The sequence below is a fragment of the Brachycentrus maculatus genome, unplaced genomic scaffold, assembly GCF_059751285.1.
Source record: "Brachycentrus maculatus isolate JH-2025_06_01 unplaced genomic scaffold, ASM5975128v1 h1tg000042l, whole genome shotgun sequence".
NCBI lineage: Eukaryota > Metazoa > Arthropoda > Insecta > Trichoptera > Brachycentridae > Brachycentrus > Brachycentrus maculatus.
The window spans coordinates 2,027,401-2,045,959 of record NW_028280796.1 but is presented as its reverse complement, the minus strand read 5'-3'; the positions used below and the strand labels follow the sequence as shown (position 1 = coordinate 2,045,959).

At 34.8% G+C, this 18,559-nt stretch overlaps 1 protein-coding gene across 1 annotated transcript in view; it reads right to left on the bottom strand.

Annotated features, from left to right (window-relative positions):
* Positions 1–18,559, bottom strand: part of Myo10A (unconventional myosin 10A) — a 196,982-nt gene that overhangs the window by 110,061 nt on the left and 68,362 nt on the right. Inside the window, exons 3-5 of the mRNA XM_088277420.1 lie at positions 11,440–12,273; positions 6,475–6,743; positions 1,663–1,907 (exon numbers count right to left, since the gene is read on the bottom strand). Of these exons, the coding sequence (XP_088133546.1) occupies positions 1,663–1,907; positions 6,475–6,743; positions 11,440–12,273 (1,348 nt within the window). The remainder of the gene's footprint in view (positions 1–1,662; positions 1,908–6,474; positions 6,744–11,439; positions 12,274–18,559) is intronic.

Below are 18,559 nucleotides of genomic sequence, written 5' to 3'. Positions count from 1 at the left end.
TGATTTTTTCACTGTTATATTTATTCAATATTACCCTGGACTGGTACCGGGTAATATCCGGAAGCGGAGGGCTAATCACCTTTCCTTCATGCGTAAACGATCAAGATAACACTGCATTTATATGACGCAGTGCCCTATGCACCATTGGGGTGCGGATAAGGGCTTTATTATTATTAAAATAGGGGATAGATTCTTTCAATTTATTCTATTTTTGGGTTCAAATGACTGGATTTGGGCTAACAAGCAATCTGGATTTTTAAATTTAAGTTAATACATACAGCTGTCGATTGAGGTTTATTAAATAATATTTACAGCATACATATTATATGATTGCTTTCATTCAACAATAACACATGGTACTGCTCAAATAGGCGCAAATGAATCATTCCGCCGATGATAATACAAAATAAAGCAATCACAAACAAAGCAAAAGTGAATGGATAGATATTTATTAAAATAAAACTGGGTATCTCGTATTTTAAACACGAATGCATAACAATAATAATGGTAAATATGAATAAAAATGTTTTCATTCAGTGTGAGAAACCATTAGCAATTGAAAACTTTCACTTTTTATGAAATTATTTCGTATATTTCGGCTTTTATCCAATAAAAATAATGGAATATCATTGTAACATTTCTGTTTTAATGTTTAAAATGTGATCATTTGCGTCTCATTATTTTAAATTTCTCCTAGGATTAAGTGAGGCTTGGATTAACATAATCTGATAAATTATAAGTAAACAAATTATGTCATTAAAATGAGTATGTATTCAAATCCATTCATGAGAATCTACTTTATTTTTTATCTAGAAATATATGCAAAATAAAATCTCAATTAGTACTTGATTATTGTTGGACCAACAATTCACGTGATTTTCTTCAAATGCAATGAGGTCTCAATAAGTTATTATTCAGACCTGACGATGGAAGTTTAGCTTCTGAAACTTATATAATAATAATAATAAAACCCTTATCCGCACCCCAATGGTGCATAAGGCACTGTGTCATATAAACGCAGTGTTATCTTGATCGTTTTACACATGAAGGAAAGGTGATCAGCCCTCCGCTTCAAGTACCAGTCCATGGTAATATTGAATAAATATTACAGTGAAAAAATCACTTATATTTATTTAACCCCCCTTGGGGATCGAACCCGGGACCTCCAGAACGGTAGCCGAGCGTGCTGACCATTACACTACGGAGGCGGACAAAAAAACTTATAGTCATTAATAAACTTATAGTCATTAATAAACTCATAAATTAAACATAAAGTGGTATAAAAACAATTGTTTCCTTAATCATTTTAACATGTCTTACCACAAAGTAACTTTGGTAATATTTTAAAATTTAAACCACATTAACAAATAAACTATACTGCATTTGTTTTTTTTAAACAAACATATAACTGAACCATACAACATAAACATTTAACATATAACATCATAACTGAAAGTCTAAATTACGTAAACTCCACTATTTACACAGATGATCTTTTTGTTAGAGATGGAGTAAAAAGTGGAGCAAAAACGCACCAAAACTCATAAAATTGTGCTTAGATCATAGATAATTTCTGGAAGGCGACGATGTTTATGCTTCTCGCAGTCCAAGGGCATGAGGCAGTGCTAAAAGGTGGAAATTGTATTATAAAACACCAATTACCCGGCAGGTTGTCCACCCAAGTAAGGCTGGTCCACTCCAACCTCTCCTTCTGGTATTCCTGCTGCTCCAGCTTGAAGACGTGCTTGTTGAAGTAGAACTGCAGACTCTCGTTGGCGTAGTTGATGCACAGCTGCTCGAAGGAGTTCTCCGCGAGGTCCTCAAAGCCGAAGATGTCCAGGATGGAGATGCGCTGGGCGTCGTGGGTGCCGCCGCGGTGCACGATGGAGTTCACCCGGGAAACGAGCCTGAATTACAAATAATCAACTGATTAATAAAATGCAATAATATTCTTATTTATTTATTTATTTATTTCATAGATACATAGAAACATTCATCGATACATATTTATTTTATAGATACATTTACTATATGTATTACGGCTCTTTCGGCATGGCCTATGTTGAGCCGAAATACTAACATGTTAATACAATTTATTTATTTTTTTGTTTTTGTTTTTTATTATTATTTGTTTGTTTTTTTTATGATTATTAGATTATATACATTACATACAAGAGATACAATAATAATTTACGGTATAAAGGTTTTACAATAAAATAATTACACCTGGACTTTAATTAAATCACTTTCTACCTTGTCCCTTCCAATGCGAAGCAACCATCGACGGACACTGTTCTTAAAGACCTGATCACTACTGGAATTCTTGATGGTTTCTTAAATTAAATATCTTAGGCACAAGGAATGAAAAAGTTTTTTGCGAAAAACTTAATTAGTTCTGCAAATGATGTATAAAATATGGATAAAATTAATACAAATTCTTTGAACATCATCATTGGAAACTGAATTAATGTCAGAAAGGGTGTTATATCTTGTCCATTAACCCTTTCCAGTCCCCAAACAAATATTTAAAAATCCGGGTAGACATTTACATATTGGGCAAAATTTCATTTGTCCTCTGCTCCACATACTTTTGTAATAAATATGAGCATCTGTTGAACATAGATAGCACCAACACATGCAATACTAAACACTGCCCATGGCGGACAGAGTGCTTCTTGACATCTGCTATTTTTTAAATGTGTGGTATCTCTTTTCCTTCTTTTACATTTAAACAGACTGAGTCACAGCAACGATTACTACCTGATTACATAATATCATATAAAGGTACTACGGTTTGCTTTTTTATGTCCTCCCCAACAAAAACAACAAAAAACTATATTTCACAGTTGACAGTTGGCGTTTTGTTTTGTTGAAACAATTTTTTTCAAATCAACATTTTATGCAGTTATAAGTGTGTGAATAGTGCTATGGTAGTGACGTGTAGTATTGTTTGCATGCTGTTGTAGTGGTTGTCCTGACGAAGAAACGGGTACGTCTCAATACCGGTAGACAAAACATCTCGGTGAGTGGTTATATACCAATATTACTAGCATTTTTGTAAAAAAATATAAAAGTAAAAATGTCCAGTATTTAATGTATGAACTGAAAACTAAGTTTGCGCTGAAGTTGTAGCGCGTGTATTGATGAGTAATTGGTCCATCCACCATCCATCCCGGAAAATCGAGAGTGTAGTATGAAAATGAAAATACGTAACCTACATAAAATGACCGTTTTTTCTTTATGCTTATTGCGCAGTCTGGCAAAAAAATATTTTTTTAAAAAAACTCAATGCGTCAAAATACACCTCTATAAATCATTAGGCGATGAAATTATAATATGATTGACGGGGGGGGGGAAAACAAATCAAAATTGACCTTCGTGAATATTAATTACCGAAAAAAATCATTGGCAATGTTTACGCGCTAAGCTCATGTAGTCATGTTAATTACCGAAAATATTTGTCCTGTTTGTGTGTATATTATAAATAATACAGAGGTGTGTTCCACCTTCAATCAACCACTTGGCATTGGCCCAATATGGTAAAAACATCAAAATGTAATGAATTATTTATCGAATTTAATTCACGCATGGAGTATTCACAAGATGCGCAGAACGTAAACATAAAAAATGCCGAATTATTGACTACACGACCTTGACAGAAATTCGTAATAAATTGAAAAAAATTGTAATGAGAATGAAACGTGCACATCGTCAATTTTAATATAAATGCTATGCAGTTTTGAAGGACTTTTACAAAAGGTAAGGGAGATGGGATGTAGCCCTGTTTCAAAATCTACTCTTCCATATTGCTCTAGTGTTTTTACCGACCCACCCCGATGACTATGATTTGGGACTCTTGAAACAGAGATGCAACTTGTGGAGTACAGGAATGTGGTCACATGAAGGAGAGAAATAAGAAGAAAAAAGTGGAAAAACTATCGTGGATGCGTGAAAAGAATGACGATGAAAAATTCGCACTATAAAAGTGTTCGATTGCCTCTCTTTTTTACTGTTGACTGCCATAAATTGCGATTTGTTTGATATTTTATAAAAACACTTTATACGTTTTCACGAACTATTCCATATACGAAGCATAAATATGTGTATTTCTTAACTATATAATATTTCTTAACTACATAAATGTATTTATTCATATTTTGAAACATAAATTTATGTATTGGTCAACTAATGATATAGAAGGCAGTGAAATATCAGCGATACAGCGTAGATTCATTTAACTTGTAAAAAATATAAAAGGTTAAAATAGTTTAAGGTTACATTAAAAAGCAGGACTTAAATACACACATTTACCTAGAAATAAGCGTCCCATCGTTCTGAGAAAATTACACATTGATAGGTGTACCCTTTTCGAAAAACATTTTATGTGCAAACATTCATATTTCGTGCCACAACAAATTTCTTACATCCATATTTGACTTCTGTATGACATATACATATTACAACTTAGTCAATATTTACAAAAAACAACAACTATTTAATTTTCGACGCAAAAGGCGTAGAAAATGCGGAACAACCTAATTAATACATTCCAAAGAAGGTCGACTATTTTGAAAAATTATTCTAGAGCTTTGAGATACTAATGTTACAAATTTTTACGAGATTAGTTTAACAAATTAAGTAAATGCTTTAAAATTGATTCAACAAAAAACTGTTAAAATCTTCCATATACCTAAAAGTTGATAGTAAAGTGGCAATATGCATATTACATTTAATATTTATGTTTCTACATAATATAGAGCAAACTATCTATAACCGGTATAAAAGTTACGATTACAGTTATTTTAAAACTGGATTCCTTCCTTGAAATCAACTGAGTATCTATAATGAAACAATCAATCGCAAATTTCTTTATTTTAAAATTATATGTATAGGTACAACAAAGGTAAAACGAAAAAAAAGAGCGAAATTAACAACAAATAAGCATTCGTCTGGAGGACATTGCCGTAGGATAAGCGGTTACCAATATAGTGATTACGACAACAAAGAGTTCAAGCTTGTAATATTAAATGTGATAATAAGATATTGCTTCTATACGTCACAGAGTTGTCAAGCCAGAAGGGTGATAGTGAAGATGTTGCTTCGCCAGTTGAACAGCGCCAACTACAAGGACTTGACGAATGCATTCATCTAAGGGTGAAGACTGACCGGAGCATTTCGTCGTAACGTAACATGTTACGATGCGAGCATTCAGGCAGTCAGTACACCGAGCCGAGCGCTCCATCCATAGTTTCGGATGCTCGCTGATACTCGCCGCGAGCAATGTTACGACGTTATGTTACGACGAAATTCTCCGGTCAGTCTCCACCTTAACCGAAGGACATAATGACAATGAGGATGGAGAGTTAAGTCAGAAATTATCTCGCTGTCGCCTTACCAATTGAAGAGCACCGAGAAGGGCTCGAAAGGCATTCATCCAACTGATTTGCGATGTTACAATGAGGAAGGAGAGTTGTGAAGTTATATAATGATAAAACTGTCGCCTTATCAGTGGAAGAGCGCCAAATACAAGGGCTCACAGTTACAATGAGGATGGAGAGTTGCTGTCGCCTTACCAGTCGAAGAGCACCGAGTACAAGGGCTCACAGTTCCAATGAGGATGAAGAGTTGTCGAGGCATATAATGAGAACGATGTATCACCAGTTAGAGAGCGCCGAGTGCAAGGGCTCAGCAAAGGCATTTACCCAACTGAAGAACACAGATGCAATCGGGTTGTGGTCCCGTGGTTAGTGTCGCGGACTCTCAAGTCAGAGTTTCTCGGTTCAAACCCACTCTACTACAATTTGATACCTATTTCTAATAATGTGCCGCATAGGCTCACAGAAATAGTATGAAATTAAAAAATATTTGTGTAAATAATAAAAACACAAATATTTCTATTTAAAAAAAAAAAGAACACGAGGATGGAGAGTTGTCGAGACATATAATGATAAAGGTATTCCATTACCAATTGAAAAGCGCCGAGTACAAGGGCTTGGTAAAGGCAATGAGGATGGAGAATTGTCCAGTCATAAAATGAAGAAGCCATCGCCTAACCAGTTGAAGAGCACCGAGTACAAGGGCTCGGCAAAGGCAATAAGAATGGAGAGTTGTCGAGTCATAAAATGAAGAAGCTATCGCCTTATCCAGTTGAAGAGCACCGAGTACAAGGGCTCGGCAAAGGCAATGAGGATGGAGAGTTTTCGAATCATAAAATGAAGAAGCTATCGCCTTACCCAGTTGAAAAGCACCGAGTACAAGGGCTCGGCAAAGGCAATAAGGATGGAGAGTTGTCGAGTCATAAGATGATCTCGCTGGCGCTTTACCAGTCGAAGAGCGCCAAGGCGATGGGTATGGAGAGCTATGGAGAGAGGGTATGGAGGTCAGAAATGGTCTCGTTGTCCCCTTACCAGTTGAAGAGCGCCGAGTACAAGGGCTGACAGTGACAATGAGAATGGAGAGTTGGTGTCGCCTTACCAGTTGAAGAGCGCCGAGTAGAGCGCCTTGGCGAAGGCGTCCCGCTTGTCGAGCGCCTGGTCGATGGCGAGCGGCGTGTGCACGCGCTCGGCGCGCGCCTCGGTGAGCCGCGCCGTGAGCGCGCGCTGCAGTTCGGCGCAGTCCACCTGCAGCAGGTGCGCGGCCCAGCGCACCTCGGCCTCGCTGCCCACCTCCACGCCCTCCTGTCCGTGCCGCAGCTGCCGCCGGTGGAAGTACACGTTGCCGAGATGCAGGATCGTCGCCAGCACCTACGGATCCGCAACATGACCGATTCAACAATGGAAACTAGACCAGTGGTCGGCAACCTATTACCCACTACGACATTTTGAATTACTCACCAAGAAAATATCGTGGACGTACTGGAAAAAACTCTAAACAAGATCCTATATTTATCGTTCATGACGTTCATCCTATATGACGGACTTGAGATTTGATCTTTCCCTTTTCACATTTTCCTCCTTCCCACCCCTCTTCCAGGTATTTATATTTAATGACATATGTGATTTTTTTTAAATGGAATGTTACAAATACCTATTTTTTACTTTTGTTACTCATTATTGTAAACTTATCTATGTAACTGTTCAGTAAAACATACAATTTTGACTTAATGATGCAGTATTATAAAGTTTTCATCCTTCTATAAACTGCGAAAATACACTGAGCAGTTTGAAAGTCATATTTATGTTGTTTTAAAAATAAATTTAACTTTAATTTTAATAGCGGGTATTTTATTCAGGCTAAAAGCTTTAAATAACAGGGATAATTCAAACAGGGATTTTGAAATTAACGTTTTTTGCCAGTATACCCACGATATGATTTCTTTTTTATTATTTATTCTTGTTAAATTTATTTTATAAAATAAGCATGAATAAAAAGAAACACTGGGAAGCTCAAATGCACACAGCGATCTATGAAAAGATCCATGCTTGGTTTAGGCCTGAGCGATAAAGTAAGAAATGACGAAATGAGGAATAGAACCAAAATAGACGATTTATTATTAGATTAAAACCAATATTTTTAGCTTTTCCACTTTTTTATTTGACCAGCGACCGGGTTTCGTCGTTACCGACATCATCAGACTGGTCCAGTCTGATGATGTCGGGAACGACGAAACCAGGTCGCTGGTCAAATAAAAAAGTGGAAAAGCTAAAAATATTGGTTTTAATCTAATAATAAATTAAAAATGCAATCCCGTCACGAAGTGTCAGTGGATAATATAAATCTATTAAAATAGACGATAACTAAGTATATATAAAAACATAACTTGTAAACACAACACAAATCTATATTAAAAATAACTACACTCAGTTGCTTGTAGAAACGTTTTGAGTACTCCAAAGTTACAAAAAATACGATAAGGAGTTACCATAATATGTAACGTGAGTGAATAGCAATTTAGATGACGAAATCGAATTTATTGAAGCATTTCAAAGACACATCCGATTTATTATTATTGTGTTATATAAATTATTGCAAAAAATGTATTTCCGTTAGAATTATCTGCATGAAATCTAGTCTTATCGTGAATATATCTTAGGGCAGGAAATACGAAAATTATTGCATTTTAATTGACATGCAAAAAATCCAATAACTTTTTATATGAAACACGATCTAGTGCTTTACTGTTATTTTTATTGCTGTAAACGAAATTTTAAGTACTAATTATTACTATTATACATAGAAGGATATATATATATATATTTTCTCGATATAACTTTACAAATCAGTTCGTAAGTAAATAATTTATAAGTGATTCGTATAAAGGAGTATTTCGTTTGTTTTATAATTAAGGATATAACATTATTTATTGGTATACACAGTGAAGTATAATCCAGATTGAAGTGACATGTATGCATTTTCAATTATTTGTAGTGACCTTTGAACTTCTTTTATGGTTCTTTTATCGTTCTTCTTGTTGTTTCAGCAGGATGCTGTTAATTGTTTACGGCATGGATCTGTCGAATTTGTCTTGTTTTATTAAGGTATTATTGAATCTTAAAGATGAAGAGGTTTCATAATTTGCATTATTATTTCCTTTGATTAATTGAATAATTAACTTTTTGTAAACATTTTCTCTTTCAAATTTACGTTTTGTACTGACATTTCTTGGTGAAATGTCAGTAAATGAAATTTATATAATAAAACAACACTATAGCTTGTAAAAAGCTATATATTTGTTGTTTCTTGAATGTTTTTCGCAGATACTTTGTGGCACAATTTATAAACTTTATAAAATAAAACAACTTTGTTCTGACCACTTTTTATTGGTACACTGAAATACAGTTAGGTACATAGTTAGGTTATAAAATTTATAAATTTGTTTTTTTTTTTTTTTTTTTTTAAGAGCGTGTGTTATTGTAAAAAGTCGGGCCGTGGTCCCGTGGTTAGTGTCGAGTTTATGTGTCAGAGTTAATAAGTTCGAACCCACTCTAACACAACTTTATTCCTATGCCGCTTAGGCCTTCGTAAATAGTAGGAAAATTACATATTTGTGTACATATTAGAAAAAATTACAAGCATTAAGTAATAAAGTCTGAAATTCAAGCAGTTGGTCATACTTTTCCGTACTACTTTTATTGATACATACATACAAATAGATTTCTTCACTACGCCACCTAGCAGTTTTATTTTTTGCTAGTACCAATAATTATTTTTGTAAAACAAGCGGGAAAACGCCGTGATTGGATTAACATTGAAATTATTTTGATTACTATTAACTGTTCAGAAAAGCGTTATATAAACGATTTCTGAATTCCTACGAATTAAATTAGCATGCCAGAATATTTATTCCACTGCATATTACGTACTTTCACTTACGCTTTTGTTAGGTTCATAAATTCCCAATACGACTGCGCCTGTCTTGATACTTCTTTAAAGTGTGCGTAATAAAAACATCTTAATGTTTGATATTAACTCTAAACATTAACCTAAACGACAGATAGATAAATGTTTTTTTTTTTTTGTTGTGTTTTTATTGTTTTTATTTTATTAAAATTAAAAGAGGTAATGAGGGGATCCCGAGGGGTGGGGACGAAGTGTCGGCCTCTGTCCGTACATCCTCCTCCTCCCTCATTAATTGAATAGAGCAATATTTATTTCTTCAGAAATATTTTTAAGATTTTCCTCTATGTGCAGCTGACAGAGAGTCCCTCAGGACTCTATAACTGCTGCGGGTGGATGGTGGGCTCAGATTCCAATAAAGATAGATAAATGAAGATCGTTTTGTTTTAGTAAACCTTCTCAAATAGTCCTAGTTATGTAGGGGATAATCACTGGCTACTCGAATATTAGGCATAAAAAAATAGGAATATCGTTTCATTTAAATGTGTGTAAACGTAATTATACATAAATATTATATGTTATTACTATACGACCAACAGGGTACGAAGGCAAGGTGATCAATCCTGCGCTTCCAGTCTACGGTAAAATCAAATAAATATAAGAGTGAAATAACACCTTTAAAAAATTTTAAGTTTGTCCGCCTCCGTAGTGTAATGGTCAGCACGCTCAGCTACCGTTCTGTAGGTCCCGGGTTCGATTCCCAAGGGGGGTAAAATAAATATAAGTGATTTTTTCACTGTCATATTTATTCAATATTACCCTGGACTGGTACCTGAAGCGGAGGGCTGATCACCTTTCCTTCATGCGTAAACGATCAAGATAACACTGCGTTTATATGACGCAGTGCCATATGCACCATTGGGGTGCGGATAAGGGTTTTATTATTATTATTATTAAAAATGTTTATTTTGATTCCCTGGGAATCGAACCCGGGACCTCCAACATGGTAGCCAAATGCGCTAATCACTACATTTTGAAGTCGGACGAAATCTACTTGGAAAAATTATTCTACACAATGAAACAATAAATCAATTTATTACAAATCGTCCGTATATTATAACGGCTGAAGAGTTTCCTCAGAACCAGAGATTTAATTACTCGCCGTATTTTATGAATACCTAGTTAAACTTGTTTATTGAGGAAGTTTTAATTGCTAAATTATATTTTATGTAACTCGTATTAGAAGCTAAACAACGATCTTGAAACCTACAATTTGAATTAAAAACTGCCTATTAATACTCAAAACGTCAAGGCTACTTACTGGTAATGCAAGAAGTAACCGAAATAATGTATGCATGTGAGCAATAACTTAGGATTACGGTCATACAACAATTTGGTTATGGTGAATAATCCAATAAGTTCCTAGTAGATGTTGAAATAAAACAAGGTTTTATTGTTTAGGTGGAGAAATTAGGTATTATTACATAACGCAGCCCACAAAATAATGATTTGAGAATTTAGATACAATAATGTAATAACAACGCAATATTTAACCAGGGCGAAGAAGTTTTGAGAGTCTGATAAATAAAATAGGAAAAAAAACATCTCCTCGATGAAGTCGACTTCAAAAAAGCAGTTGCCTCCATACCATACTATTGTTTATTACTTAATTATTTATATTTTCTTCCAAAATTTCCTAACTTTTTTCGTTTCACATATTAGATGCAATTTTTGTCGAGGTGAATAAATAAAAAAGGCCACAGAATGGAAGCGCCGTTGGATCATTATAATAATTAATGATTATAAGAAACCGGCAAATTATGCATTCTTTACCATTGGATTAAAAATTAAGGCAATGACTAAAATACTGTACATTAAAATAAACAAGAATCAATGCAGGCCTCAAATCACATAGAAAACGGCTATGGTAGCATATTAAAGCGGCCAACGGATACATGCTGGACACTTGCTTCTGACCGATTAAAAAAAAGTATTATAGAACTAAAGTAAACAAAAATGAAGAACTAAACATACCTTAACACTCTCCTTATCATTCATCGTTTACCAGTGGTAAAAGTGGTATTACACAAAGTAAACGATGAATGATAAGGAGAGTGTTATATTGCCATACCAATGCTTTTAATATACAAAATATAAACATACCTTGACTATTCCATCTTGTTCCTGTTCTCCAACTCCCAACACCTGCATGGCACCCTTGAGGGAAGCCCAATCCGAGCCTCCCGCGCCTCTGCCTGCCACGCAATCGCCTCCGCCTTGGTTGAGGTAGAAATACTTGTCGGCATCCACCAGCCCGTACTTCTGTCTCTCCTTCTCCGACAAGCCGGCGAGCATCTCGTAGAACACATGGTAATTCCTCTCGCCGGGGGCTTGCGTCACAATTCTAGACTTCTCCAAGAGGTATTGGGTCACTTTGGCGCCTACGATGGCGCCGTTTTTGAAGAACACCTCCAAGTACTTGCCGAACCGAGAACTGTTATCGTTTCTGGCGGTACGAGCGTTCCCGAACGCTTCCAACAGCGGAGCGGCTTCCAAGATCTGCTCGGGAACTAGCGGCTGACCTCTAGCCGGCGGAGCGACAGCGGCTAGATATTGGACTACGAGTTTAGTGGACTCCGTTTTCCCGGCGCCGCTCTCTCCGGAGATCACGACGACCTGCGGAGCCGGCAGATGGGAGTACGCGGCCGACCCTATGGCGAAGAGATGCGGCGGCAGAGAGCCGAGCAGTTTGCCCTTGTACTTCTGGGCGACTTCCAGCCCGTAGGCGTCGTCGAACATCTTGTAGGGGTTGACCGCCACGAGGATGCTGCCCGCGTACGTGTAGACGAGGTTCCTCTCGTAGCGCAGCTTCAGGTTCCAGAGCAGAGCCGCCTCGTGCAGGTCCGCCAGCTGGGTCATGTCCTCGACCCCCGAGGCGCCCAGGTCCTGGCGGGTGCGCACGGACCCCTCCCCGCTCTGGAGAGTGAACGTCTGGGGCTGCAAAAAGGAAGAAAACTTACATTACATCTCTAGAGAAAATTATTCCGATATTACTAAAATTACAACGTAAGAATGCTTCATAGGAATGGTTACAAAATACGACGATTATAATTGTTCTAAAAAGTAAATATCATCTATGTCTTATGTCTACTCAAAAATGAAAGACAAAAAAACAATAAATAATACATCTTTTACAACATTTTTAGAGTATCCAAATAGTTGTTCACTAATCTGGAAAATTAGGACTTCAAAAAAAGTTCAAAATTAGGACTTTGTACAGTAAAATTTGAGTAATGGTTTTCAATCATGGGTAGAACTTGTGTAAAGTGATCGCTTTACCAAGCCTATGACGGTCGTAAGCCCTGTAAATGCCCAGACTTCCATATTCTTCTTCAACTATGTGGAGATGTCAAAAAATAATGTAAAAAATAAAACATTGTTTGAATACAATAAGTCCAGTGACGGTTTAATTTATTTTCTTCAAATTATATATAACTTCTACCGAGAAATTCAACTAAATTTATTGTTTTAAAAATGTTGCTATTTATTTCTTTGAATAAAATAGCTGCCTTTACCAGAATATCGATAACTTTAAAATTATCTTTGGGTTAATGCCATCATAAACAATAATAAAAAAATAGATATATTTATCGAACACCGTTAAGAAACTATTTCGCACATGCGTGCAAAAATCAATTAAAGCAATCAATGTCGACACTCCATTAATCGAATTCAAAAAGGTAGTATGAATCATAATGTAAACAATGATAAATCACAAACGTGCGTAAAGATTGAATAATTCATAAATATTAATAGGATTTACATTATTTTTTGACATCTCAACATAGATGAAGAAGATTATAGAAGTTTGGGCATTTTCAGGGCTTACGACCCTCATAGGCTAATTTAAGTGATAACTTTACACTTAAGTGTAAAATTCACCAATTCTACCCATGATTGACAACCACACTGCTCAAATTCTTGAAACCTGTAGATATATTGATCAAACTCGAAACACAGTGTGCGAGATTTTACTAGAGACATCTCTGGTGGGATGAGGGAAGCCTTTATTAAGCAGAAAATCTTTCATTTGTATGTGAGGTCCGAATCCTGGATTATATTCACGTACTTGAGAAACGCTAGAAAACGTCATTTTCTTTTTTATTTAAGCTTTTTGACCTTTTTTTGCTCCATTTGACCGGTTAATTTATTTACAACATTTTGAGTGTGTCCAAATACTTGTTCACAAATCTGGATTACCTCCAATCAGGAGTTATTTAAAAAAAATAACTCGTAATTGGAGATAATCCAGATTTGTGAACAAGTATTAGGACACACTCAAAATGTTGTTTAATAGAATTTCATTTGTCGTCCAGGAGCCCGGAGTCATATTAAATGTAACAACTAGAAAATACTTTCATGGAAAAAATATTAAATCAATAATATTCAGAAATTACGCTGAGCATCGGCTGTATCAGGAAAAGTGTGCGTTGTAAACTACTTTTTTTTACAATTTGCGTGATGCCTGAAAAATAATTTACATTTAATCACTTTCTTATGCGCATAAAGTTATACGCCGCTTTTTAAAATAATATTAAACGACCATTTAAATGTGCATTTTAAACTACATTTTTGAGGCGTATTTCCAAAAAAAATGTGATCTCTTTCGAATGGTGGTAGCGCTGATTTTGTAATTCATGTAACGTAGGTAACAAGATTTGCATTAAACTTTTTATTAAAAATCCTTTTTATTGTGTTAAAAGTGTTCACAAAAAGATGGGCTAAACTAGTCGGATCTTACTCAAAATAAACAAAAGTACATTTATCGATCTATATTTTATTAAGTGCATCTTTTTCAATAAATGCACTGGCTCAAAAAGGTATTGCAGAAACACTTAGTGTTGTTAATTGCAAAACGGTTATCACAATTAACCGATCTCTATCTGATAAGAATTATAATTGATGCAGAGAATGTTGATTTCACTTTAAAATTGCAAAATTTAAATTAAAATGCCATTAAATACGTAAATGGGGACAATCACTCAAACTATACGACACTCCCCATATTGACACTAACCACTTTTCATTTCATATTTTTTAATCGCCCAAAAACAAACGAAAAAACGCTTTTGATCATTATGTACGGATTATTACTGTAAGTGTTGAAAATTAAAATAATTATTGAATAGTCAAGCAAACGAATAGCCGGTGTTTTGTCGGTAAATCATGTACAATAAATGTGTAAAAGGTAGTCAAATATAGGTACAGCTTTTAAAAGCTCTAGGTCTGGGAAAAATACGTTTGAAGTGTCAATAAAATCAAGAAGATAACGAAACACACTTGTAAAGGGGAGGACAAATATTTTCACGTTTCACAGTAAAACCACGTCACAATTTTACTCACAACATAATATGATAATCGAACAAAAATAAAACCGAAAACAAACGAACGATTCGCAACAAAAAATATCAAAAAAGGTCGTTGCCTTACCGCATTTTATTTTTCCTGTAGAAAAAACAAACGCGAAAATTTGCTAAATAATCAAGTTTATGTGACCCATAAAGCTGAAATTAGCGTAAATTAACGAAGCCGACAGTTAGACGCTCACATCGGATACCAACAACAAACTGATTTTTTCACTTCTCGTCCAGTCTCCCCACTTCGCCGATATGATGATAATAAAATCAGCGCTATAGCGCATCGGCGGAGTTATGTACCCACATTATTCACTTTTTCGAAACGACACGCATTCTTGGTAATAATTTATGCACGTCGAAAAGCCGTAATATCGGTCACGCGACGTACTCCCGAAAAGGAGACCATTTTTTAGAAGATTTTATGTAATCGTCGATAATTCAACGTAGGAGCTTTAATAATACAACAATTACATTATATCGATACGAGTGATACAAGCAAAACAAAAAGAGGGGAGTCATTAAACGCTTTCAATATATTTTTTTAATCCAATTGGGTATAAAAAAACCTGTCAAACGATCTTTTATTAAATGTATAACCAAAATAAATAAAAAATAGAGTTATTATTCTTATTATTTTATGTTGTTTAGATGGTCAAGCCTGGGTTAATCATGGTCATCAATAATAATAATAAGCCATTAGTGGAAGCCTAGGATTATCATGGTCATCAATAATAAGGTAAAGAAAAGGAAATTGTGATGGTATGGGCGCATAGGACGCAGAGAACCTGAACATATTGTGAACCAGGCAATACGGATCTTCCTCGAAAGACATCCAGAGGGAGAAAAACAAATTCATAGATATTACAACAAGATAACATGATTCGAAGGCATGGCTTTAGGTGACGTTGTCCATGATAGAAGAACCTACAAACTGAGGACGAGGAGAGCTGACCCCAACAGTCTACAAAGACGATAAGTTGTGATAGAGCCAGGAAGAAGTTGTTTATAAAGACAGTTCTTGTAGTAAATAAAATAAGCGAGAACAAACTTTTGATACAAACATACTAATTTTCCAATTATTCAGAACTTAACATGTTCAGAACGCGAAAATAATAACAATAATTCCAAAACTCTCAACTGACGACACCGTCAGCCAAAATTACACATCTACTACTATACTATACTACTATACGAAAGGAATCCAAAAAAGTGCATTCAAGTGTATAATCTGTAAAAAATTAATCAAGTGTATTCAATAGTGACCAAAATGGTAGACGCTACACAAGTGTATAAAGTAATCACTTAAGCCAGGCAAATGCAAGGTCGTTACCTCTGGGATGCTCACACTTTCTTGTTTTGTATAAAAACGAATAATATTCTATCCATTTTTAAATTCAAACACCGTTTTGAAAATGATGCGAAATGCATCGAAACATGTGTCGCAATATATAAATTAAGAAACAGTGGTATTTACCAAGTAAAACTTAAATTACAATTGATAGATATTACCACAAACTGACTGCTGAATCAATTAATGAATAATATGCTTACAAGAAACTCCGCTGTATGTATAATATAAGAAACATGGACTTTTACACCTTTCCCAAAACCGGAATAATTTTGGCATTTTCGATGTTTGGTCACCCTCCAAAGTCCGTAACAATGTCAAAGTTCAGATAATTATATTCAGTACATAATATTATGCACTAATCTCACCCAACCCGTTCTGGCGAGAGGTGAGACACACCTAGATATAACTGATTTCCACTAACTAGGTACTATCTCAAATTCCACACTGTATCACATTACTGAGTGGGTTCATTGTTTGAATTTTAGGACAAAAAATATTATTTGACCAAAAAATGCAAATTTTCCGATTAGCAGAATGTAGTCAAACAGGATCTATTAATGTTAAAGCTATGTTGATAGATATAATAAAATACTAACTATGTATTTTTTCCACATGAATTTTATTTGACCGGTGCGCGGTGTGAGGCTAGACAAAATTCTATGTTGTATAATACAACAAGGCAGAAGTTGTAAACCATGATTTCATATATTTTTTCTGACAAAATGAATTCAAATTGAATGAGTTTAAGTATTGTATTATAATAATAATTACATGTAAGTTATGGTAAAGGTTCAAGGCATTATTTGATATAATTTTATGTTAGAAATGGAGTTTATTTGTAAATTTAAATAATGTTGACTGAAAAAATGTTTTTCGAATGTTTTTATTGTTTGAAATGCGTTTAAAGATTTGATTTTAATACATTTAACCTTAAGGCCCCACATACGTTAAATCGCAGCTTAATTTTCTTTGAACCCAGGTAACATTTGACGTGATTTTTTTTTTCTTAAAACACCGTTTTTGTATTGAAAAAAAAGTTTCACTTCGAAATAAATATATGGTTTTGAAAAGTAAAGGGTTATTGAATGGTAAGGAGTTAAATTCAAAAATTTTTAAATATACACATATTTTTTTTCAATATATAAGTATGCTAAAAAACCAAAACATAAAATCCAAAGTATATTCCTTAGTGGCGACCGTCTCTCCGCGTAGCTGGACGCGTAATAAATTTTACTATTGCGAGTAAGGCCTTAACAGTTGCTGGGACAAGCTTGTACGAGTACGGGTATCCAACCCCTAGTGTCCTAGTCATTGCACCTCAACATAGACGAATATGGAAGTCTGGGTATTTACAAGGCTTATGACTTGTCATAGGCTAGTAAGGTGATCACTTTAAACACGTGTAATATTCCCCATTATACCCATAATTGACAAGCACACTAGTTAAAATTTCGGAACTCCTAGATATATTGATCAATCTCATGACACAGTACATACATATGAGTTCACAAACAGCCATCTATGTTAGACTAAGGAAAGCTTCTCAGAGGATAGGAAGAGAAATTCTGTACATACTTTAATTAACAACCACACTACTTAATTTTTTGAACTCATACATATATCATATACACTTGTGTAAAGTGTTCACTTCACTAGACTATGACAGGTCATAAGCCCTGTAAATACCCAGTCTCCCATATTTTTCTTTATCTATGATGAAAGGTCAACATGTTAAAATAACTCCTAAGTGGAGAAACCAAGATTTACGAACAAGTATTTGGACACACTCAAAATGTTGTAATCATTTTTACATCAACTGAAACTAACAGTTAACAAGAAGTGCCATTCGTTACATATATTTTTAAGACTGGAAAGATGTTAAGATCGGATAAATTTTACAGAATTTCTATTCGAAGAACGGCTTTAGAAAATAATCAGTTTCTCTGTAAAACCTGTTGCAGCTTGAAATTCCCGCACAAACCGTAAGTCCAATTGAAGAATATCAACGTAATCCTGTCTTGGAATAGCTGAATGTATGAATATCGTATTATGTTCCGTTAAATTGCTTATGTAAGTTCAACCTATCCCAACAGTGTTGCTCAGTGGCCAGGTTGGATGGAGAAAAAAATGGATAAAAGTGTGAATAAAACCTCTAAAAAATTCAACGAACTTGAGAAACGAGTCTATGATATTTGCGGAGCATTTTAAACGTTCAAATGAGTTTTACAAAGCTTCATACATTCGTGATACATTATACACTCTCAACTAAGGGTGGCGACTTCTGGAATGTCCCAGCACACTGCAGGTTATCAATACTAATTTCTTAAGACGATTAATAGGGAAAAAATGTAAAGGAGAATAAACAAAATATGATTTATATTGCTTATTAATTTGGCATTAACTTTGTGAAATGACATGTTGATTATTAAAAATTAAACACTTGTTGACCACTGATTGACCACCAATTAGTGGTCTAATACGAGTCTTCATTTAATAATGAAAACATGATTTCAAT